We start from the raw sequence: 22425 nt of genomic DNA on the forward strand, positions 1-22425 counted from the left end.
CATGAGTTCACAAGTCACGGCTGGGCCGCCCCAAACGTTGCGGTGCAGTTCCCACAATAACGCTTCCTGTCTGACACTGGTTTTGGAAATTGCTGCACCAGCCGTTGCTTTAAACGCTCCCTCTGCTGGCTGCACTGCAAATGATTGGCTTTGAACTAAAAAACCTCAGACTGCAATTAGACTGTCGGGAAATCATTAGGTTAACAGTAAGAATTCCCTTGATTCCTTCACCTCACCCTGAATCCCACCTCTCAAAGGCACTGAGTGGGCTGCACCTGTCCTGACGCTGGCACAGTGTTTGTGGGAGAGGGACTTTTCAATAACGCCAATTATTATTGCTGATTTAGATATCTTAATATGAAATTTAGTCTCTCCTTTTCACAGTTTTTGCCTCTCCTATATCCCTAGACTGTCTTACGATGGGAAGTGTTGGGGCTTGAGATTCTGCTTCAGAAAGGAATAGTTGTTGTAATGGAAGTATTTAGTGTTCTCTACATTTTATAAAATCAGAAAAACTTATTTAAAATAATGTTGCTGTAAAAACAGCTTTAAAGGAGCCATTGCAGGGTGGGTTTTTTGTTTGGTTGGTTTTGGTGGTTTGTTTTTTGTTTGGTTTTTTTTTTTGTGTCTGTGTTCTTGCTGAATAGCTGATAAACCCTTTAAAATGCTGTAGAGAATAATTTGAAAAAAAAATATTAGATTTACGTTAGGGGTGAATTCAGTCCCATATTATTGATGTGCTGTCAGCTATTTAGATGACATTTACGAAAGGAAGTAAAAGCCATTGGATTAGTGCCAGAAAAACTGGAATTAAGAGCGAGGAGAAAACGTGCGTCTCCCCTGAGGATGAACGAAATCAATCATGGCCCAGCTCCAAAGGGTTTCCTCAGTGTGAGTCAGGGAGCAGAACCCAGCCAGGCAGGATGCAGAAGGATTTGGGGATCCAGCTGTGTCAGGCACACCTGGGTCAGGCACAGCCCCACGGGGCACTCGCTGCCGCTCCAGCTGAGGGTGGGAGGTGGGAAACAGGGCACAGGGACAGCCAGGCACGGGATGTGGGCACAGCCACACTCACTGCCCTGCCTTGCCAAACCCTGCACCGTCTGTTTTATGACATCTGAGAAAACATCACTGGAAAAAAATGTTCTGTGTGGCCCAGCCTGTTTTTTAATGCACTCAATTTTGTGCAAGTAGGAATTTGACCCTTGCAGGCTTCAAAAAATAGCGTTGTAAGTCCTTGGAAGCATTTTTTTTCCCCACCACATTTTTTTTTTTCCCAGCAGGAGAAAAGCTTTGTATTCTGTGAAAGGCACAGGAGCCTGCTGGGCAAAATGGGAAACCCCTCACATTAGGGTATTTCAAAAGCAATGCTGCTGTGATCAATAAATGAGAGAGCAGGGGCAGAAAATGGGTTACAGGTCAGAAAAAAAAAGAATGCGAAAGGAAGGCAAACAGGAATGAAAAAGGAACCTGGACTTTTGCTGGCTAAACCAAATTTCAAACATACACATAACCTACAGACGCATAAAAATGTGTTTATACATCAGAATGGAGAATATGAGTTCTGCCGTTTATCTTGAAGAAGAATAACAGCACCAGTGGAGGTTTGTCCACTCAGCACCAGCAGATGTGGTCACCATTAAACATCTGGCAGAAATGAAGTACAAGGACGTGACCCTCACAGAAGTCTCCTGCCTTGAAAACAATCAAAAATCAGATTGGAAATGCTCAGAAATACAAAACCAGTGGTTCTGGGAAAAATAAAATAAAATAAATCACAGGTATATTTCACTTTATTTATTTGTTCTTCATTTTGATAGCACATCTCAAATCACACTTGGTAATGAGATCTTACAAATCTTCCCCCTGCTCTGCGACAAAAAGCAAAAACCAGTCATGCATAAGGTATTGAATGCATTCATATCAAGTATGTTGTATTTTGGGCTTTTGAACATCATAAATATGAGAACATCAAACCAGCTAGTTTTAGATTTATTTTTAACAATATCATTGTTACGGATTATAGCAGCTTAAAAGGTTTAACTCAAGTTTACCTGCTTCCAATATTTTTATTTTTAAAAGTTTCTAGTAAAGTTTGCTAAGAGATTAAAAAAATATAGAGGCCCAAATACTACAAAACAATGCTTTAAAGATGAAGTAGTTCTATTTAGTTTGTAGGGCTTAAAACTCACAATGGCCTTTCTGCTTTGACTGAGAATGCAGTTCTGGAATTACTTAGATGAAGGTTGGGAAATGCAACTTATTTGTGATTTTTATGCATCATGAAACCTCTTGAAAGAGGTCTGGGCTTCCAGCAGTGTTGAACACCCATCCTTTAAGAGGTCCTCAGCTAGGGAGACAAAATCTCCATCTATTCCTGCAAATATCAGCCAAAATACTGAGGACACACTAATATAGTTCTCAGGTCTACGAAAGCAGGGTAAGAATGACTATAGGTTCTGTTATGAAAGTTGATTTTGCCTTTTTTTTTTCCTTAAGCTGTCATCTGAGTGCTTTGATAGCCACCAGGAATAAGATATTTTTTGCAAAAGAGGGATAGAGTCTAATTGTAGAAGGGGGAGAAAAGCTGCCTACAAAAGGTATCTAACCAAGATCATGATAAGAAAACAAGCTTCTTGAACATCTCCTCTGAAAAGACTTTACCATGCACAGGTGAAATATTGCTACAAACATTTGCTCTGATCCGACATCGTGCAAAGTGCCCTAAACTGCTTCGTGAAATAACCAAGGGATGAAGGTGCAAGATGTGCCTGAGGAAACACTTGGAGACGTGGGAAACCCAGGAGCGAATCCGGGCGTTGTGAAATGGATTAATCCTAATCCCTTGCTATCAAGCATCCTCTTTTTCTGTAACCCTGAGTCAGTCCCTAGGAGTTGGTAGCAACACAGCAGGAAACAACCCTAAACTTTCAATGTGGGGCATGGGGACTGCGTGCAAAGGAGAACAAAGCACAGGAGCAGGAAAGCTGGGTCGGGACTAACACTCGCTTCAAGGCTCACACTGAATTTCATCAGTGCCTTGTGCGGCTGTGCACTAAAGGTCATTTTAGAGCTGGGACTCAGACCTCTTCTTTGCCCGTGTCGTAGGATCCCTCAGGTATCTCTGCAGCTATCAGGTGTTAAACCACGTGGCTGCAAGATCAAAGTAGTCCAGATGCTTTGACAGAAGTAGTTAATACTGTACGTCACATCCATGTGGTGCTGTGATCTCAGCTGTCACACCAGGCTGCTGACGGCTTCGTAAACACGTTCACTCCAGTTATAAACTTACTACCATTTCTTGTGCCAAGACTTTTAATGTGCTTCAGTGCATGAAGGAAATTTACAACCAACTCCATGAACATATATATATATATATACACATCTATATGTGTGTATATATATATATATATTCCAGCTCTCCTTTCATTTCAGTCAAAAAAAAAAAAACCAGCAGCAATTATATTTTAGGTTCAAACCAGATATTTATAACTTAGCTATCAACAAATGCTGACCTAAAGCTTTGCAGAAAGCTGTCAGCAAAACTTAATTATTTTAAGATTCATAGGAATATTAACCATTTTCTTCCAGTACTACAGTTATACTGTGACATATAATCATAGTATTTCTACATATTATACTAATGACAGTGAGTAGATATAAATGGTATCTTTTCTGATATGGGTTTACTCTTTTAAGCGGGAAATTCAGGAAGAAGCCTGTTGTTGTAACTCAGTATAGGGATTTTTTGTTTACTATTTTAGTCATTGATTAAAGTTAGGTAAATTGAGCAGTCTCCATATAAAGGGGAAGGATTCTGGAGCAGATTAGTAACTTGTCTTTTGAATGGACATAGCTTTGGTTGCTGTCTGTTTAAAGCATACAATCTATGAAGTTGTGTTTATGGGGAAAAGGAGGAAAGGGTTTAAATCCAGATAAAAAGTTGGAATTCCTCTGCAGCGTTAATTTGGTTTCTTGATCAGAATATATGCTGATTCAAACTGTCACTTGGTTGCTCTAATTCCACCAAGTCTTTGTAAATGCTAAGTGGAGGAAGAATCTGGGCCACTGTTGAAAAAGCTTTGCCTCTGATCTCTGTGTGAACTATGCTGGGAATGAGTTTTGGCCTGCATGACTGAGCTGACATCCAGGCCTTGCCTCGTTAATGGCTTTTCTTAAAACACACAACCACGTTAACAACCTGGTGTTTCCAGGAAGCAGTGATTCAGTAAAGATATTCTCCTATTTAATTTAAATCCCAGTGAAAGGGGACTGCTCTGTATATATTTTAAATGTCAGAAGGCAGTTTGATCTACCAGTACCTGATGGGGTTTATTGAGGAACTTTTCAGAATCCTGCTGTAAGGAATGCTTTAATGAAATCGCCTTTGTCATGATCTCCAAGGGCTAAGAAGCCTCACCTTATATTCCTGACAGGAACCAGGACAGAGGGGAACCAACTGCTCTGCAGGACCTGAGCCCAGCAGCATCCCTGATGTGGGACAGGCTGCTCCGAGCCAGCTCTGGGAGAAGAATGGAAAGTCAAAAGCCATGGGAGCTTTTGCTGAGTGCCTGCAGTCACATTCACATCCGTGTGCCTCACCCATGTCTGAGAATTCAGCTTCACGACTCCTTTGTGAGGTAGGAAATTACTCCCTCCCTCGAAGAAGTGGGGTGTAAAGAGATGATGTTGTTCTCCTGGGAACCCACAGGAAGCCTGTGGTAAACTGAGGATGAATTTAATCTCCCACTCTCTCCTCTGTGCCTACGGGCTTTTGACACCACCTTCATTGCTGTGAGCAGCCTGGACGACACAGTCACAAAGTGGTTCCAGTCCCCTGTCCTGCCTGACTGAACTTCACAAACGGGCTCGAACTGCACACATTTGCTGCCCAGTAGAGAGATCACCTTACCTAGAGCAGTCTACAAGACAGACAAAGCTCAGCTGCCAAGCTCAGAATGAAATCTTCTGTATAGATTGGAGCTCACTTCTATTCATCTCCTTTCCTCCTTTCATGAAGCAGGAAATACAAGAAAAACTAAAAACACAGAAGTCAATGAACAAAAACTTCTACTATTAATTACAAATATTAGTGCAAACCACACAGCAGACTATTTGTAGTAAGGTCAGTATTTTCTGTAAGGAGGTCATACAGCTGAGGCTTTGAACACAGGTGGAGTCACATTCTTTAGCCAAGTAAGTAGTCAGCTTTGAAGGCCACTCACACAGGAAGCCTGGATTCTGCTGCTACACATAGTATTTTATCTTACCCATTTGTGTGTATGCTACCATACTTTCTACTGAAAATGTATTTAGTCCTGTACCTTTAAAAAATATATTTATTAAAAGGCGGTAAAGACCAAATTCCAAAGCTGAATTACAGGTTTGGCTAAGAGACTCATCTAGCATCATTTTAACTGTCTAGAAGAACTTTTGTAAGAAATATTTTTTAAAATTTAAATGAGCCCTTTGTCTACGGCAAAAAGCCAACACCTAAATCTGTGTTTGTCATTCAAATGCACGGCCCTGCTGCCCAAGGTGAGTGCTCTCACTGAGACATCAGGTGCTCAACACTTCGGTGAAATAGCTCACATTCTTACATATTCAGAAGCAGATGTAGGTGTTGGGATTTATCACACATCACTTGAAAGCCAGGGCCTTTGCACCTAATTAAGAGTCAAAGCTTGAAAGCTGCAGCCAGGCTGAGAATCCTGCAGGAATCCTGATCTCCCTGCTCAACACAAATAGTCACCTGGAAGAAAGTGGAAGGAAAAACCAAAAAAAAACTTCTCAAAATGCTTTCCTGGGCTAGAAAACGCTGCATTTAGTGGTCTGTACCCCCCCAGCAGCCGAAGGGCGAAGTCAGAATTCTGGAAAGTGCACTTTCAGATTGTTCGCTCCTCTGCCAGAACAGGCCAGAAGGCCCGGGCGGGCCGGGAACCCTCCGCTCAGAGATTCTCATCCAACCACTTGATGTAGCTGTCCCTGGTCTTGACGCCGGCCGAGAAATCCGTGGGCCACACGGTGAAGATCATGCAGCCGTGGAAGCAGTCGTGGAAGTGGTCGAGGGTGACGGGCACGCCGGCCCGCTCCAGGCGCCGGGCGTACATGGCGCCGTCGTCGCGCAGCACGTCGTTCTCGCAGGTCAGCACGTAGGTGCGCGGCTGCCGCGCCAGCGTGGCGTCGTCCGCCAGCAGCGGCACCGCCCGCACGTCCAGCAGCGCCGGCAGCCGCTCCACGATGGCCGCCGTGCCCGTGGCCTGCACCACGGGCTTGTAGCTCTTCTTGAAGGAAGGAGGCAGCAGGGAGGTCCAGTTGAGGCGGGCGCGGAAGGAGAGGGCGCGGCCGACGTTGAGCGCGGTGTGGTTGTTGACCAGCAGCTCGTGGGCCAGGCCGTAGTCGCCGTTGATGTAGTCGATCCAGTAGTTGACCATGACGTAGCGGGGCAGCACGGGCATGTTCATGTTCTGCTGGTAGGAGGGAGTGTTGAAGTCGAAGGCCTGGAGGACGGGGTAGATCAAAGCCTGCAGTTTCGGCCTGACGGGCAAGTCCTCATCTTTGCTAAGCTGTGTGAAAAGCACGGAGCAGAAACAAGATTGTAAAGGAGGTAAACGTATGTCAGTGTGGAACTTCAGAAAAGCAAAGGTTCATTTGACAGCTCCAGAGTGAACTCTGCTCTTATACAGGTAATGTGGCTTTTTCTGAAGTATCAGCAGCCTGATCTTTTTCTCCTCTCATGAGGCAGCCTTTCAGGAAGACCCAGCACCCCGTTCCCAACAGAAATCACTGACATAAGTTTATTGAAGGGAGAAAGAAGAAAAAATGGTGTGGAGTGACATTTCTCTAAAACAGTGACCAGTTGAACAAGTGGCACCTGAAAGATTTCCTGAATCAAAGGAGCTACTCTTGCTCTTAAGAGCTTTTCATGGATTCTTCTTCCACGAATTGATCTAATTAGTTCTTTTTCTCAGCCAATGTGGATTGCTGGCATCCACAATTTCTTCCAGCAAAGACTCACCTGGTGCAGAAACACCTCCCTGTGTCTGACTCGACCTGCATTTGATTTGAGTCTATCAATTACACATTTGGTGCTCCCCGACTGCCTTATTGGAAGAGTCAGCAAGCTCTTTGTTTCATATTCTACACCAGATACCCAGTGCCCTATCGTGTCTCATGTTGTTTAAAAAGAATTATGCATCAGGAAATCGAATTAGGAATGCTCTTTCCAAAACGTGGTACTATCATGCTTATCAGTCCTCAACGTTGAAGCTTTTATTGTAATTGTCTCTTATTAATTTTTCCACCCTAATTCAATATTGCAAGGCTGTCATGATAATTAGTTGTCTGGACATGGTATCTGCTTTCTTATCGCTAATGGTTATGGAAATAGGAATAAGTTAGTAATAATAATATTTCATTCAACCGTGAAAAATATGACTTGCCTCAGGTTTCCTTTAAATTCTTTACTAGATCAAATTCAGATTACATTTAAACTGCAGATACACAAAAGAAATTTCCTTAAAATCGCAAAATGCTACAGGAAGACAATTTAATGGAAGAATTAAGCTCCATTTACTGTAGATTTTGTCCTTCATTTGTATTTGAAAGAAATAAAAGCATATTTCCAGAGACAATTATCTAAAACTAGGCAACCGTATTAAGAAATTATGTGTACTTGGAAAAATAAAGTGTTCACCAGCAAAATAGGTTAAAAAAAGTCATTCAGCTACTTGCTCTTAAACTCTGGTCCATAACAACTTGTGACTGCAACAACACATCACAACTTATGTGATTCATAACAGTGACTGAGTCACTTTACAGAATTAAAATGAGCAGATGCTGGCTTTCTACCATTCTGTTTTTAGGGGTGGCACCTCCCCTTGTGCTGGTGCAGCACAAAGAACCTGCCAGCCTCTCTGGGCTGGGCTGCTGCGGTGCAATACAGAACACTCGGTGGGTGTTACCTGCTGGCACACAGCAGCTGCCAAATTCCCTCCTGCGCTGTCCCCAGAGATTGCAATTCGACTGGGGTCCACTGAATACTCAGCTAAGACATCAGGCTGCAGGAAATGCTTTGTTGCACGAAGAGCATCGTGGTACTGCTCGGGGAAGCACACCTCGGGCACCAGCCTGTATCTGCAGAAGAAAAGGGGTGAGAAACAATTCTTACCTCTGCTTTATTGTACTGATGTTTTATGTTGTACCTCTCCTTTAGGATTTACAGGTGACATCAGATAACACTTGCTGGAAATGAGTATTTTGTTAGGATAAATAGTGCAGAAGAAGTAGGAGGTGTGCAATACGTGTGTAAGAGTTAATCTTATAATTAGTGTTCTAATTTGGAAAAATTATGATGAGCCTACTAGACAGGAATAATACCAAGATAGTATAAAATTGTGCAGCACTTCCCTAGGATTTCCCAATGGAGGATTTCTTCATGCATTATAAAAATCAATAGTTAAAACACCCTTGGCAAGGGAGTCGTTACACTCTGCCTGGTTTTGATCCAAATTCCCACCTTAACAAGTCGGAGGGTGAGTAAATTGTACACACCCAACACGCTCCTGTTTGGCTGAGCCAAACACCCAAGCACTTCTGCTTCCCAAATTTTTACTGCTGTCAGGAGGGAATAAACCTGGCTATCCCTCTGTGCCATGAAATGAACCATAACCAAGACACTAAATAATTCCAGTTTTCTCCAATGCAACAGATACAATAATTCCTTTGCTTTATCAAGGAGAGGAGCAGAAGTGCCCCCATTGGGCAGGGTGGGGATGGAGGCACAGAGAGAGCAAACAGTCTGCCAGGAAGAGCCAGCAGCTGAATCCCAGACATGAGGCTTTCTCAGATTCTAAGTAACAGTGCAGGAGAAATCTGTTTGTATTTACTGAATAATCTGACATCCAAGAGTTTTTACTGGGCCTTATGGTACAAAGTTTTCAGCTTTTCAAACTACAGATTTTACACTTTCTCAGTAGCGCTTAGCGAACCAAAATTCAATTCGCTGACTCAAAACATCTTCAGACTGTAAGCTAAAGAAGTTTCATATGCAGAATAAATTTTAAACTTAAGATTACAACTTTCAAACTCCAGTTGTGACCTGCTGTCAGAAAGCAATCTGTATCTTGTATATACAGGAATCTGAGAGTGTCCTTTGGGAGCTCCTTGCAAAACTGTGTAACAGTAAACTGTGCATAGATTGTGAAAGTGAGATGTGCAATTAGACCAACAAGGAATCTAATTAGACTTGACTAATTGAATACAAACACCTTGATTGAAAGATATAATGATTAAGGAGAAAATGTAATAGCAACTCAGAGCAATAGGCAGAATGATGTCAGCATAAATCAGAAAAGCAATAATAAGGAACTTTTCAATATTGTGATTGCTGTTTGCCTGGAATAACCAACAGCTGGTTTTGTAGTTTTCTTTGTTTCTAATAATAAAAACCAAAGCAGTAAAAAAAAAAAAAAAACCAAAAAAAAAAAAAAAAAAAACAAAAAAAACAAAAAAACAAAAACAAAAAACCAACCCAACCAAACCCTCCAACCCTTTAAAGTACACTGTAATAAGCATTAAATGAGTAACATCAACTCCATATAATTAAGTTGCAATTAGATCCCAAAGCTTGGTATGTAATGAACTGCAGGTGGGAAAATTGAGTAATTTTATCAAGTGGTTGGGTTTGCAAAGAAAATATTGAAGTTGACAATAAAGATGGGAATAGTACTAATCAAGCTGGAGTCCTCTAGGTAATGTATTTAGCTAGTCAAGAGGTTTGTTTGCCTTGGAATTATTCAACATGTTAAAAAAGCAGCCCTGCTTCTCTGTTGTCTGGCAGTCTTCTGCTCTTGAGGGAAGCACAAGGCTTAGAAGAGAGGACTGGAACAGTGGGAGACTGCGAGAGCAGCAGGAAACTGCCAGACCCCACAGTGTATTCTGAAATAATTAGAAACCCAAATGAATTTCCGATAGCATTCCAATTCGTTGCAATTTTAAAAGGATAAAGGTACCAGACTGGTATAGAAAATTACTGTCCAAGTGAAAGCCTTGTAGAGAAGCCACTAGAGAAGAAAAAGCTAAAAGAACTGTTACATATTTCCAATACCTAAAAACTACTTGATCAGTTTTGGATTACTCACTCAACAGAGACAACAACAGCATTCAGAGATTCAGCCATGATTCTGCAGAGATTGTTGTAAAGGCTTGTTCCTGGAAGGGAAGGACATGGTGTTAGGGACATGCGAGTCAATAGTCACAAAGCTGTCCCTAAGCCTTCTCAGAAAACATACAGCCACCACACAGATATCAGCAAAGTAAATGAGATCAGCCTGCAACTGATCAAGTGCCAAATCCATTGTACAGCAGAAGGAACGTAATTCATGCCTTAAGAATCCTGCAGTCTAATGCCTCCTTCCTCATCTGGTTCTTGGTGACTTCCGACATGTCATTTCACCCACCTATCACAATTTTCTCTCTTGGCCAAAATCTAAGGCACCCAGTGGTTTGGGGGCATTAACATCCAGAGAGAATTACTGCTGTATGAGTCACTGCCTGTGGTTCATTTTATTATAGCATGCATTGCTTTCATTCAAATGAGCTGCCCTATTAATGTCAGCTGAGCTACTCGTTCAAGGGAGGATTAATCACAGCTATCCTATTTATCAGAGGACTGATTGTCTTTAATTTTGTTCCTTTCCAGTTACTTAATTGCTGGTTCCCAGTACTATAAAATATAGGACATTATACACTTACTAAAGTATCCACTCTTAGAAGTTAATATTTAGGTGTAGCAATTGTGTCATTAACTTCTGCACCTTGGACTCAGGGATACATCTGACAAAGCCAAGCTATAATCATCCTGACAAGGTGCAGCAATTCAATATAAACTTTTGCACAAGAGTCATATGCAAACTATTACAGAACAAATGATGCAGGCAGGAGGTTAACAAATATCCCGTAGGCAGGGCTAAGAAAACCCATCTCAAATAATACCACAAGCACAAATCCTCTGTAGGAAGAGGAGTAAAATGTTTAACTACAACAGGACAAAGAGACTGGAATTTCCAAAGGCATGTGAAGGCCACATTTGAGTTATTTAGAAACCTAAATCTCACTCAAATCATGGTCTAAAGGATTTGTACATCCAGAGTCCAAATGCAATCAATACAGTCTGTGTGTCGTATCACTTTGTAAAAAATCCACGGATATTCTTTTTCTGCAGAGGAAGCTGCAGAATGCATCAGGGCTGTATGGAACAATGGGGAAGGAAAAGGGAGAAGACTTCTCAGCTCCGGATCTCAGAGCAGCCACAGGAACCACATGCCCTTTCTCTCCCAAGGCTGTTTTCCTCCTGTACCATGTGGAAGGAATCAGTGGTTACCTTATCACTGCCTATAGCTGTACCTCACTTCCTCTGATCATGTTTGTGGTTTCCAAGTTAATGGAGTAATCAGCATTAAATTTCAAGGTAATTACGCTAGTGGTGGTTGTAGTCCCTAAGGAGCAACCTAGAGGAGCCAGCCTGTTTCCCCCACCCTCCTGTCTGTGCTCAGCAGTGTGTATTCCCAGGTAGGTGTTATTTAAGAACCAAACATTGGCAAGGCTGTTGCATGCAGTGTAGATCAGCTCAGTCTTCTGCTAATTATTCTCTGAAAACGGGGAAACCCCACATAATTTCCTTTCATGTAGCTGGAACCCGAGCACCGAGGACTGACTTCTGCACATTACCTCAGAAAATGGGGGACTGGCCCAAGCAGCCCACCCAGGCATCACAGAAATTTAATCAATAAGCTATTTTTCCCTCTCAGGGTGTAACTAAATTAACCTTTAGGTCTTTTTACAGCTCACATGCAGATAAGATATGCCCTTCTGCTGTGTGTTCATGATATTTTTCTCCCCCTCTCCTTAGACTTCATCCACCAGAGTGGAGAGTCACTGCTGAATCCTGGTACATCTTAGCAAAACTGCCATTCCTGGCAGGAAGAAGAGCTTTTGGGTTTTCCTGCTAGGAGAAAAGCAGACTGGAATCCCATTTAATTACAGGCAGACACCTACTTGCACTTGCCAAGGCCCAGCCCCCTCCGTGGATGTAAACAACGCTGCGCTTGAGGCTTTCATCTCCCTTGGCAGGAGGCTCAAACACTCTCACTTCCACGCCGTCAAAAACAGCATCCGTGATTTTAATGTCTTCAGAGGACACAGACTTCAGCTTGTCAAAGGTGCAAATCAAATAATTCAGAACTATCAAGTGATGGCTGAGTCTCAGGTAGTGAATCAGGTGACACTAGTGGGAGAAAGGAAGAAGGAAAGAAATTTCTGTTACTTCAGAGCATATCATACGCTGCCACATTGGTGTGTAACACAACTGCCTCCAAAGGGCACGTCCTGCGTGACTCTTACAATCTCCACTGGAAAATGAAATTCTGTCAAGGACCTCTAATGCTTTCAAAGCTGTATTAAAAGAAAACGCTGCCCATAAAAGATATTCCGTGGAAAAATAAGATTAAACCATGAGCACTTCGTGGATCACAACCATGAACGAGCACTCCGATCCTTTGAAAGATGCCTTGGAAGGGGACAAACCTCATGTTCCACTAGGGGACCTATGAAGCTCCTCAGACTGGTGCCAGCAGAGGGCAATACTGCACAGAGGATGTTTTTTGGTGGAAAAGAATCAAAAATGCAGATTATTTTCCCTGTTCCACCGCAAAGCATAAATCTTTCTGCTTCCAAATTAAGCAGAGTTCCCAAGGACTGCGAAGAAATTTGGAAACAGGAATAATCGTAAAGGAATATAATGGTGGCTTGTCCTGTGTTCACCTGCTGAACTGGGAGGGATCTGAAACACTAGTCAAGAACAACAGTAGGTTAATGACACTTTTTTCCAACCCCAGAGACTCAAATGTGTTACTTTTTTGTGTGATTAAAACACCGAGAAACTGAAGAATGATCTGATCCTTCTGTCTCCTTACGGCAGAAGGATTTTGTCCCCTGTAGCTATCCAGGACTTTTATTTTCATGCTTACTTTTCAAATTTTGCCCTGACTCGATTAGAAACCTGTTTCTCTTAGCAAACACTACTTCAAGGCACTTCTCCACCTGAAGTGGTCAAGACCTGCTCCCCACACATGACCTGCTCACTATTTGTAGTGCATACCTGTCACCATGCCCCGGATGGTGCACTAGGGGTGGCAAAAGGGCAGCCAAAGGACCACAGGGACTACAGAGTCCAGACTGACCATTTAAAAGAAAAAGTAGTGGAGGTTCTTCCCCTTTAAGCTCAGAAACTGGATAACCAGCAAAGCCTTTTGCACAACTTTCTCACTCAAGGCAATGGAGTTGGGAGGTAAAATTAACACTTACACTTAACATATACCTGTAGCAACACTACCACTAGGAAAACTGTCAGCTGGGAACTTTTATTTTATGTCCAGGTACCAAACACTTGGAACAAGAGGCGTCCTGTTGTAGAGGGCTTTACTACACAGGCCCACTTTGCAGTGTGAATTCTGCCAGCCCCACTAGTGCGGTGCAGCCTGCTACAAAGAATTCAAGATGCTGACACAGGGCGAGCAGGGTCACCCAGGTACTGGTCTAACCACATTCACCTGCTGAAGAACAGATGGTTGCCAGTTTAATCTGTACAAAATCCGCACACACTCCCCCTTCCAGAATAAAAGCAAGCTTTGAAGCACTCAAAGATCTGAGCCACAATCTCTTACATGTAATTTTTTTTTCCTCTGTCCTAATTAGTTTGAATTTTAAAAGAATTGAAATACTTGCTTTCATCCAGGTTCTGTACTGAAAAGGCCCTGCACAGCTCCCACTGCAGACTGCTGTAGAAAAAAGGACAAGTTTGATCTTTAAAAAAATCCCAACATTTACACCAAATGCAATGGACTGTTACGTGATCTTGGAGAGGAATCCACTTCCAAAACAAGAATTTAAAAAAATTACTTTCTTTTCTTGCTTTAGCTTGTGGTAACATCACCCTGCTGAGATGGTTTGGTAGGAATACAAGTTTTAAGATGTTTGCTGCTTTTTGGATGGGCTATCATTTCTTCATACTGCAAGTGTTTTCTCTGGGAGAAGAAACACAAAACACCCACCCAGCAGGAAGAAATGCTGAATTCACAAGGCTGTTTGTATCTCTGCGTTTCAGCCCATGTTTTTCTCCCACCATTACTTAAAATTCCCATAGGAAACCCCAGGACTGGTTTGAAATCTGACGAGCAATACATCTATTAATAGGTTGGCACACAAATTGTTGGGCTGCCACCGATGTAACCACATAAAGGTCTGATCCTCTCTGTGCCCTTCGGAAGTTCCCAGGGGAGGTAACCACCGGGAAGCAGTTCTAGAAATACTGCGAAAGAAAAGAATGTTTTTGTAGATTTTACTTAGCCTGACTGTGCCGCAAGAGACATCTCATTTTTGTTTTCTCCCACTTCAGTTTGCATTCTTTGTAGACCAGATTACCACATATTCCCTGAAATCGGGAATGTTTCGTTTTCAAGGCTAGTTACTGGTGTTTACCAAGAAGTGTTTTGCCCTGTTCTTCAAATCACGGAGCACCCTGCCCATCTGCAGCCTGCCAGGTTCTTTCATGCCTGTTTCTCCCAGAGTAGACCACTCTTTCCAAGAATCCATGAACCTGGAAGAGATGATTTCTACATCAGGGCACAAAGGCAACAGTCCTAATTATTTATCAGACATGGGCAGGTTTTTGGCCAAGCATTTATCAGATAGATTCTCTGTTAGTCAATCTGCCTAATCAGCCTATTGGCTCGTTATTTGTAACGCCTCAGGACTGCATTTTTTGCTGGCAAAGAGCCAGCCTTGTCCAAAGTTCTCACAAATAAATTTCTTCTTTTCCTCCCTCTAAATATTAAAAAAAATAATCTATCATATCTTAGCAGTCTGTACTAATACTCCTGGCGGAAGATGTGGCTGGCCACTCTCCTCTAGGAGCCTTGCCACTCAAAGGACAGCCCTGCCCCTCCTGATGCCTGTTCTTCCCTGGCACCTTTCTCGTGGTGCCACTGGAACCTCGGAGCACGATCTTGCTGCACCAGCTCAGAACCTGAGAAACACTGAATTTCAGCCATGTCATCAGCTTCCTGATACCCCAAGGCAGGAAAGAGGGAGCAGGAGAAAGGATGGGACCAGCCCTTTTGGCAGCAGCTGGATTGCCTTAAATCCAGTATAAACCTGGAACTGCTCATCTCATGTGAGCAACAATGGGTTTCATCTTTGCTGGTGGCTGTGACTTTTACCACCCTGCCAGTTCCAACCTGCAGGGCTGCTGCAGGTTAGCTAATGTAACACTTCAATATATTTGGGGATGATGTGGATGTGGATGTGGATGTGGATGTGGATGTGGATGTGGATGTGGATGTGGATGTGGAGAGGAGAGGAGAGGAGAGGAGAGGAGAGGAGAGGAGAGGAGAGGAGAGGAGAGGAGAGGAGAGGAGAGGAGAGGAGAGGAGAGGAGAGGAGAGGAGAGGAGAGGAGAGGAGAGGAGAGGAGAGGAGAGGAGAGGAGAGGAGAGGAGAGGAGAGGAGAGGAGAGGAGAGGAGAGGAGAGGAGAGGAGAGGAGAGGAGAGGAGAGGAGAGGAGAGGAGAGGAGAGGAGAGGAGAGGAGAGGAGAGGAGAGGAGAGGAGAGGAGAGGAGAGGAGAGGAGAGATGTTCTCTGGTGGAAAGGGAGAGCAGACAGCACAGTAATACTAAAAGCTAGCAGAAAGGAAGAGAAAGCATAAGGAAAAGGGGGAAGTAAAGAGACTACAGGAAAGAAAGAGGAGATAGTATAAAGATGAGAAGCCTGTGGGCAACTGGCTCAGAACTGCTGTGCCAGCCACAGGCACAGCACATCCCTCGCTCTGAGTCACAGCTGCAAGTCTGCCCACTTCAGCAAATCCCCTTGTCTTTCACCAGGTCATTCCCATGACCGAGGTTTGAAGGTAAGGACTATGCAGGCACTCCCGAGGGACTGAACTGTTTAAGACTGACACCTTCCTTCTGGTAACTTCTTTGATACAGGGTGCCAAATACTGAAAGATTTAATTGATGTAGGAGAAATTTATCAGTAAATGAAGAAAGGAGTCAGGGCAGAATGAACAAAGTACTGCACCAGTGAGGGACCATTACTTCACCTTTAACCACCAACATCTGTCCCTAAATTATACGGATTCTTCTACTGGCTCCTCGGCTGACAATTTCATTAAGAAACTCATGCCCTCAAGGGCTTGAATGCCATACTCATCCTGTGTCCTGTATTGCAAAAAAGTAACCCAAAAGTTTTTGCTGCAAGCATCCAGTAACCTCTAACGCTACTGAGCACGTTGGGACTCTGTCCTCAGACGACGTCCTCGGCTAACCGTGGCTCTGCCCTTTAGCCACGGAATTATTGCGACAGGTCGCACGAAGGCAACACCCCGGAGGCATCAGCTGCTCCCTGCAGTGCCCTCCCAGCTGGGCAGAGCCAAGGTCCTGCACTGACCTTCCAGGCTTTGGGGGGCAGCAGGAACTGGGCAAACAGCTAAGGCTCTTTCTACATCCAGCACTCCTCGGGACCGAGCCAAATCTCGCTCATGACTCAACTGAGTAATGATGCTGGAACTGCAAGGCTGAACTGTCTAAAACTCAACTTCCTACCTTAAAAGACGCTGACACTATAGTCAGTTCTGGCACTGCTTTGAGAAAGACACTTCTATAAACATTAGAGGCCAAAACACCAACAGCGTCTGTTGTCAGTAACAGATGAGTGAAAAATAAACAGGATTATTTCCACATTTAGCTGTCTGTGGAACATATTGTTTTCTGTGCATTTCGGGCAATTTACCCTGTTTAAGGGTGATCTGACAAAAAGATTTCTCAATGCAAATGTCCTGTTGCCCAGTAAAGAACATGTCTTTTTAATACTATTGGATAAAGACAGTTTTCAAAGACAAGTGCTCTTAGTTTTATGAATTTCCTTTAGAACTAAAAATAAAACAGGAAGGCTGTTTTTCAGATTATTAATTAGAAGCAAAATCTAGATTACGTTTGAATGTAAGGTTTTGTGCATGTATCTGTTCAACCATGATGATTTGCTTTTACAACAATGCCAGTTACCTGTTCCTGCAAAAAGGACTTACAGTGTGGTTCAGTTTCTGCTCAGGTGCCAGTGCTGTGAGATCTACCTGGCATAATTAAAACTTTTTTACTGTAAATCAATTCTAAGACTGTTGTTGCATCCAAAACCATCAAAAACTTATTTCATTGCCTACAACTATGATTTACATCTGTCCAGAAGTCCCACACTCTGAAATACGCGGGTAGAGAGAAATTAAAATGTTAGAAAGAACTAACACTGTTTTCTTCACTCCTGAATGTTGATATCCCATGGTTGATTTTACTCCCAAAGTGAGTGGAGAAGAAGCACAAAGGAAACACTTGGCTGATGAGAAGTTTTCTGCCCTGTACAGCTGCCTGCCTTCTTCCACAAGCATCTCTCTGATGGCCTCTATGCCAACCCTCCCAAACCTTTGCTAACAGCTGTCCCAATTCCAAAAAAAATCCCTCTTTCCCTCCCATGCACCAGAATAGCAAGTGTCTTGACAGTGGTGTTCAGAAATAACTTATTTCAAAGGACTTGAAGAAACATGTGCTGCTCTTTTTCCTCCTCTAAGGGAGAGTGGTTAGAGGAAGAAGTGAAAAACGCCTGTTATCAATACTGCTGTTACAGCAGAATTACCAAGTCTTGCTCTAGACACTTCTAAACAGACACCAACTGCAAAAGTGACTACAGTTAAATCTATGGCTCAGTCCCGTAATTAACTTGATGTGGCTTCCCACACTTCAGTGAAGCTGAGTTCCGATGTACCTGTATATATACGTATGTATACAAGTTTTTAATTTCTAATCTCAAATTGTGCTGTATCACAGTTTTATGTAAAAATGTTACCATGCCCCATTTTGAGACAGGTGATGGGCAAATTCCCCTTTCTTATGTAAGGTAAGCATTTTCACATCAATTCATTTATATCATTAAAGTCTCAGTATCTCTGTTTTCTTTCCGGGGCGTTAAAGAGGGCACAGGAACAATGCTCTGAAAAGTCGTCTCTGTTTTCAGCTCCTTCACTGGAATTTTTGTGACTTCAGATAAACACTCCAGCTCTTCCTACCTCTGTTCCCCCCAGTTTAAGACTAGGTTAGCAGTATCAGTTCCCTTCTGTAGTACGTTTTGAAACCTAGTTAAAGAAACTGCCCTATAAACACTACGCACTTTTTAAACCACCTGATTATACTTGGGAGTCTCACACTGAGCCACGACACTGACTCAGTCCCAAGCTTGTAAAGAAATTTACAGCTGACTGGGACAAAACTCTACATGCAAATGTACAAACCTTATCATTAGTATGCTGGAAGCCAGCGACAGCCCTATTGTGTTTTATTCACAGCGATTATTAATGCACTGAGCAAACAAACACATTATGCCTAACAAGAAATGGTCACACTTAATCATCAGAGTCTTGACAAATCCGTTTCAAAACAAGCAAAAGACAATTAATTTAATTGAAGCACATGATGTTTGTGGGGGAAAAGTACATTTCAGAGATTTCAGAATTAGAAAGGTGTTTCTGCCGGCTACCAGATCTATAAAGCAAAGTAATAAACAGCAAGCTGAAATACATTCAGAAGTGGGTGAAAGTTCAAGAGTCACACTGAGAGAAATGTTAAACCATTTGGCCTTGGAACAGCTGATTGAGAAAGAAAGAAAGAAAGAGGAAGCTGAGCTCTAGAAAGGGACAAACGCTTTATTATATATATACACACACAAAAGCTGCCTAACAAAGTAAATACACAAGCTCAACTTTTACAATCCTACCTTAGGGTCACAAGAGTTCCCTCCTAATGACAGTCATCCACTCGCGACTGTGCTGCCTCAGTGTCAGAAAGACTTCTGAACACCTGGAAAGCACCTTCTCTTTCTCCCCAGAAACCAATGCCCCAAAGCTCACCTGCTGTGTGGCTGGGGCACCCCTAACAACTCACCTCCTTCACAAGTGGGAAACTCACTTGTCCCTTCGGTTGGCGAGTGATGTCACAGAAACTGTTACTTGCTTAGTAGTTTTTTCTCAGTACTGAAGTATTTATTTCTAAGGCCAGAGATGAAAACAACTAAGAAATGACCACTTTCCCCGAACAAAGTCCTCCTTGCCCCAGAGAGCGGGGCAGATGTGGGCACCTCAGCCCTGCCACCAGCCTGCTCCAGCGGGCACCCACCAGGCTTTGTCCTGCCAGCTCCTCCTGGGATTGTGACCGCTAGAATACCTCAACAGAGATACTCCTCAGCCGCCAAGCTAGGGCCACCAGAATACATCTACGCCCAACACACCACAGAAACAAACTGAATGTGTAGCTGAGGCAGCAGCAATAAACAGATATATAGTCACAGTCATATCATTTTCTAAAGTGAGGTCTCCTTCAGCCAGAGGCTCCGGCCTTGATTCAGGTGTTTCTAGACAAACCATGACACTGTTTCGCAGGCAGCATGCTGGGCAGGCACCATGGCCCTTCCATCCCTACTTAGCAATGAATCTGGGCAAGCTGAGCACCTGCAGTTCAGTCACTTGAGTTAAAAACACGGAGCAAGCGAATGTCAAGCCATAGATTTTACTGCAGAACTTTAGCTACTGTATTGCATAATTTTCCTATCATCCGGGAGGACCTACAAGTGACCAGGTTTTATCTGTACATCAAACAGGTTTTCTCATTTCATCCCAGAGGCATGCTTTCATTCGGCTATACAACTGGACCATAAGATGTCCCAGGAGATCAGATGAGCGATCCATTTAGTTCCAGCCTCTGTCCCCAAGGGTGACAACCAGAGAAGCTATTCAGGCAGGACATACAAGTTTGGACACTGCGTGGTCCACTGTCCTCGCGCTTCCCACTATCCACCGTTACTGCATGAACATAGGAGGTACATTCCCACCTAGTCCATTCATCAGCCCTCTGGCCACTAACTCATTTAACCCCCTTTTGAAGGGATCGTCATCTGCTCAAAATACAAGCTTTTGGACATTTCATAACAATTCAGTAAACTGAAATGAAAATCAAAACAACTTCCAGTTTTCACATACGTAGTGCCTTACATCAGTCCTGTCCATGACTGATCAGTCGTTGTGAAAGATCTGATAATATTAGAAGAAAATAAACTTCACAGCTAAAGCCATTATCGGAAATTTTGTCATCATCTGTTCTGTTTCACGTCACCATAAAAATACTGGCAGAAAATAAGGGAGAAATCATTAAGTGACAACTGCTTTGTAAAAAAAAAGCAAGCGTTCGATCTCTTTTAGTAATAAGACTCCAAATCGAGGCAGTTTAATATTTCAAAGAGCTTCAAATGTCTTCTTTCCCCAAGGCATACGTAACGGATCAGATTAAAACCCACTAAGTCTTTTTTTCCTGACCGAGAGCCGGCAAGTCGCTCACCATCCCGAGCCCACGCGCTGAGGCTGCGCCAGGAGCCCCGGCAGTGCGGGCAGCCGGCGGTGCCGAGCGGCGCTCGCCGGACGGACGGACGGACGGACGGACAGGGGCGACACCCGGGGCTGTCCCGCGCGGCGCTGCCGCTGTCGCCGCGGAGCCAGCGCGTTACAGAGGGACGCGAACGCGCTTCTCCTCCTGCATGCGGTACCGCCCGGTGCTGCGGGGCCGGCCCCAGCTCCGGCCCGCCGCACAAGCCATGTCACCGAGCCGGGGACGCCCCGCTCGGCTCCGGCCCCGGGGGCCGGGCCGGGCCCGGCGGGCGGCGCGGACGGCCCGGGCCGGCACCGTTACCGCGCTTCCGAGCGCCTCCGGGAGCGGGGCGGGGGCCGTCCGCCCGCGGAGCCAGAGCCGGGGCCGCCTTACCGTCTGCTGCACCGCCCGGAAGGTGGCATCCAGCAGCATCAGCTTCCAGGGGTCCGACACGGCGCCGGGCAGCGGCAGGTACACGTAGTAGGCGGACAGGGCGGCCAGCGCCGGCAGCAGCACCCAGGCGGCCCGCATCGCCTCCTCCGCGCCGTGTGCGGCCGCCTCGCCGCGCTCCCCGCGGGGCGCGCACCGCCCCCGGGCCGCCCGCCCCCGGAGGAAGTCCCGGCGCTTCCTCCCGGGCCGCCGGCCGTGTGCCCGGCCCCAGCCCGGCCCGGAGCCCGCCCGGCGCCGCCCCGCCCGGGCCCGCCCGCCCCCCGGAGCCGCCGCCGCGGCGCTCTCGGCAACGGCCCCGGAGCATCGCAGCGGCCCCGGGCTGCCCGGGCAGCGCCGGGGCCCGCGGGGGAAGGGGCTGTGCGGACACACGGGGCGTGCGGAGACAGAGCTCCTGCATCGCGCTCCCGGCCAACAAAGGCATCCACATCTGCAGTGCTGCCTCCTGGCACCCCGCACCCACTGCTGACACCCTAAACCCACTGCGGACTGCCCGTATCCACTGCTGACACCCTAAATCCACTGCTGACACCCCGCACCCACTGCTGACACCCCGCACCCACTGCTGACTGCCCATACCCACTGCTGACACCCCGTACCCACTGCTGGCACCCCATATCCACTGCTGACTGCCCATACCCACTGCTGACACCCCATATTCACTGCTGGCACCCCATATCCACTTCTGACACCCCGTACCCACTGCTGACACCCCATATCTACTGCTGACACCCCGTACCCACTGCTGACACCCCATATCTACTGCTGACACCTCATACCCACTGCTGACACCCCGTACCCACTGCTGACACCCCGCACCCACTGCTGACACCCCATATCCACTGCTGGCACCTCATACCCACTGCTGACACCCCGTACCCACTGCTGACACCCTGTACCCACTGCTGACACCCCGTACCCGCTGCTGACACCCTGTACCCACTGCTGACACCCCGCACCCACTGCTGACATCCCGTACCCACTGCTGGCACCCCGTACCCACTGCTGACACCCCGTACCCACTGCTGACACCCCATACCCACTGCTGACACCCTGTACCCACTGCTGACACCCCGCACCCACTGCTGACACCCCGTATCCACTGCTGACACCCCATATCCACTGCTGACACCCTGTACCCACTGCTGACACCCCGCACCCACTGCTGACACCCTGTACCCACTGCTGACACCCCGCACCCACTGCTGACACCCCGTACCCACTGCTGACACCCCGTACCCACTGCTGACCCCCTGTATCCACTGCTGACACCCCACACCCACTGCTGACACCCCATATCCACTGCTGAGACCCCGTACTCACTGCTGACCCCCTGTATCCACTGCTGACACCCCATATCCACTCTCGACACCTTGCACCCACTGCTGACGCCCCATGCCTACATCTGACCCCTGCACCCGCACCCAAAGGCTTTGCCCACCTCAGGCTGGGTGGTTCTGTGGGGG

General features: G+C 45.4%; 1 protein-coding gene across 3 annotated transcripts; it reads right to left on the bottom strand.

Annotated features, from left to right (window-relative positions):
• Window positions 1–1761: 1761 nt before the first annotated feature.
• NCEH1 (neutral cholesterol ester hydrolase 1) lies at window positions 1762–21127 on the bottom strand. Of its 3 annotated transcripts, XM_066193739.1 has the most exons (5): window positions 20906–21127; window positions 12058–12286; window positions 10143–10212; window positions 7965–8136; window positions 1762–6566 (listed from the first exon to the last, which is right to left on the bottom strand). In XM_066193739.1, the coding sequence occupies exons 1-5, from the start codon at window positions 21041–21043 to the stop codon at window positions 5949–5951; spliced, it is 1227 nt and encodes a 408-aa protein (XP_066049836.1). In that variant the 5' UTR covers window positions 21044–21127; the 3' UTR covers window positions 1762–5948. The 3 variants fall into 3 exon arrangements, with proteins under 3 accessions (XP_066049836.1, XP_066049837.1, XP_066049838.1); XM_066193740.1 differs by lacking the exons at window positions 12058–12286; window positions 20906–21127 and adding an exon at window positions 10461–10722; XM_066193741.1 differs by lacking the exons at window positions 12058–12286; window positions 20906–21127 and adding an exon at window positions 10387–10474.
• Between the last annotated feature and the right edge of the window lie 1298 nt (window positions 21128–22425).

This window comes from Chamaea fasciata, unplaced genomic scaffold, assembly GCF_029207755.1.
Source record: "Chamaea fasciata isolate MVZ Bird 193981 ecotype frontalis unplaced genomic scaffold, bChaFas1.0.hap1 SCAF_11, whole genome shotgun sequence".
Classification (NCBI taxonomy): Eukaryota; Metazoa; Chordata; class Aves; order Passeriformes; family Sylviidae; genus Chamaea; species Chamaea fasciata.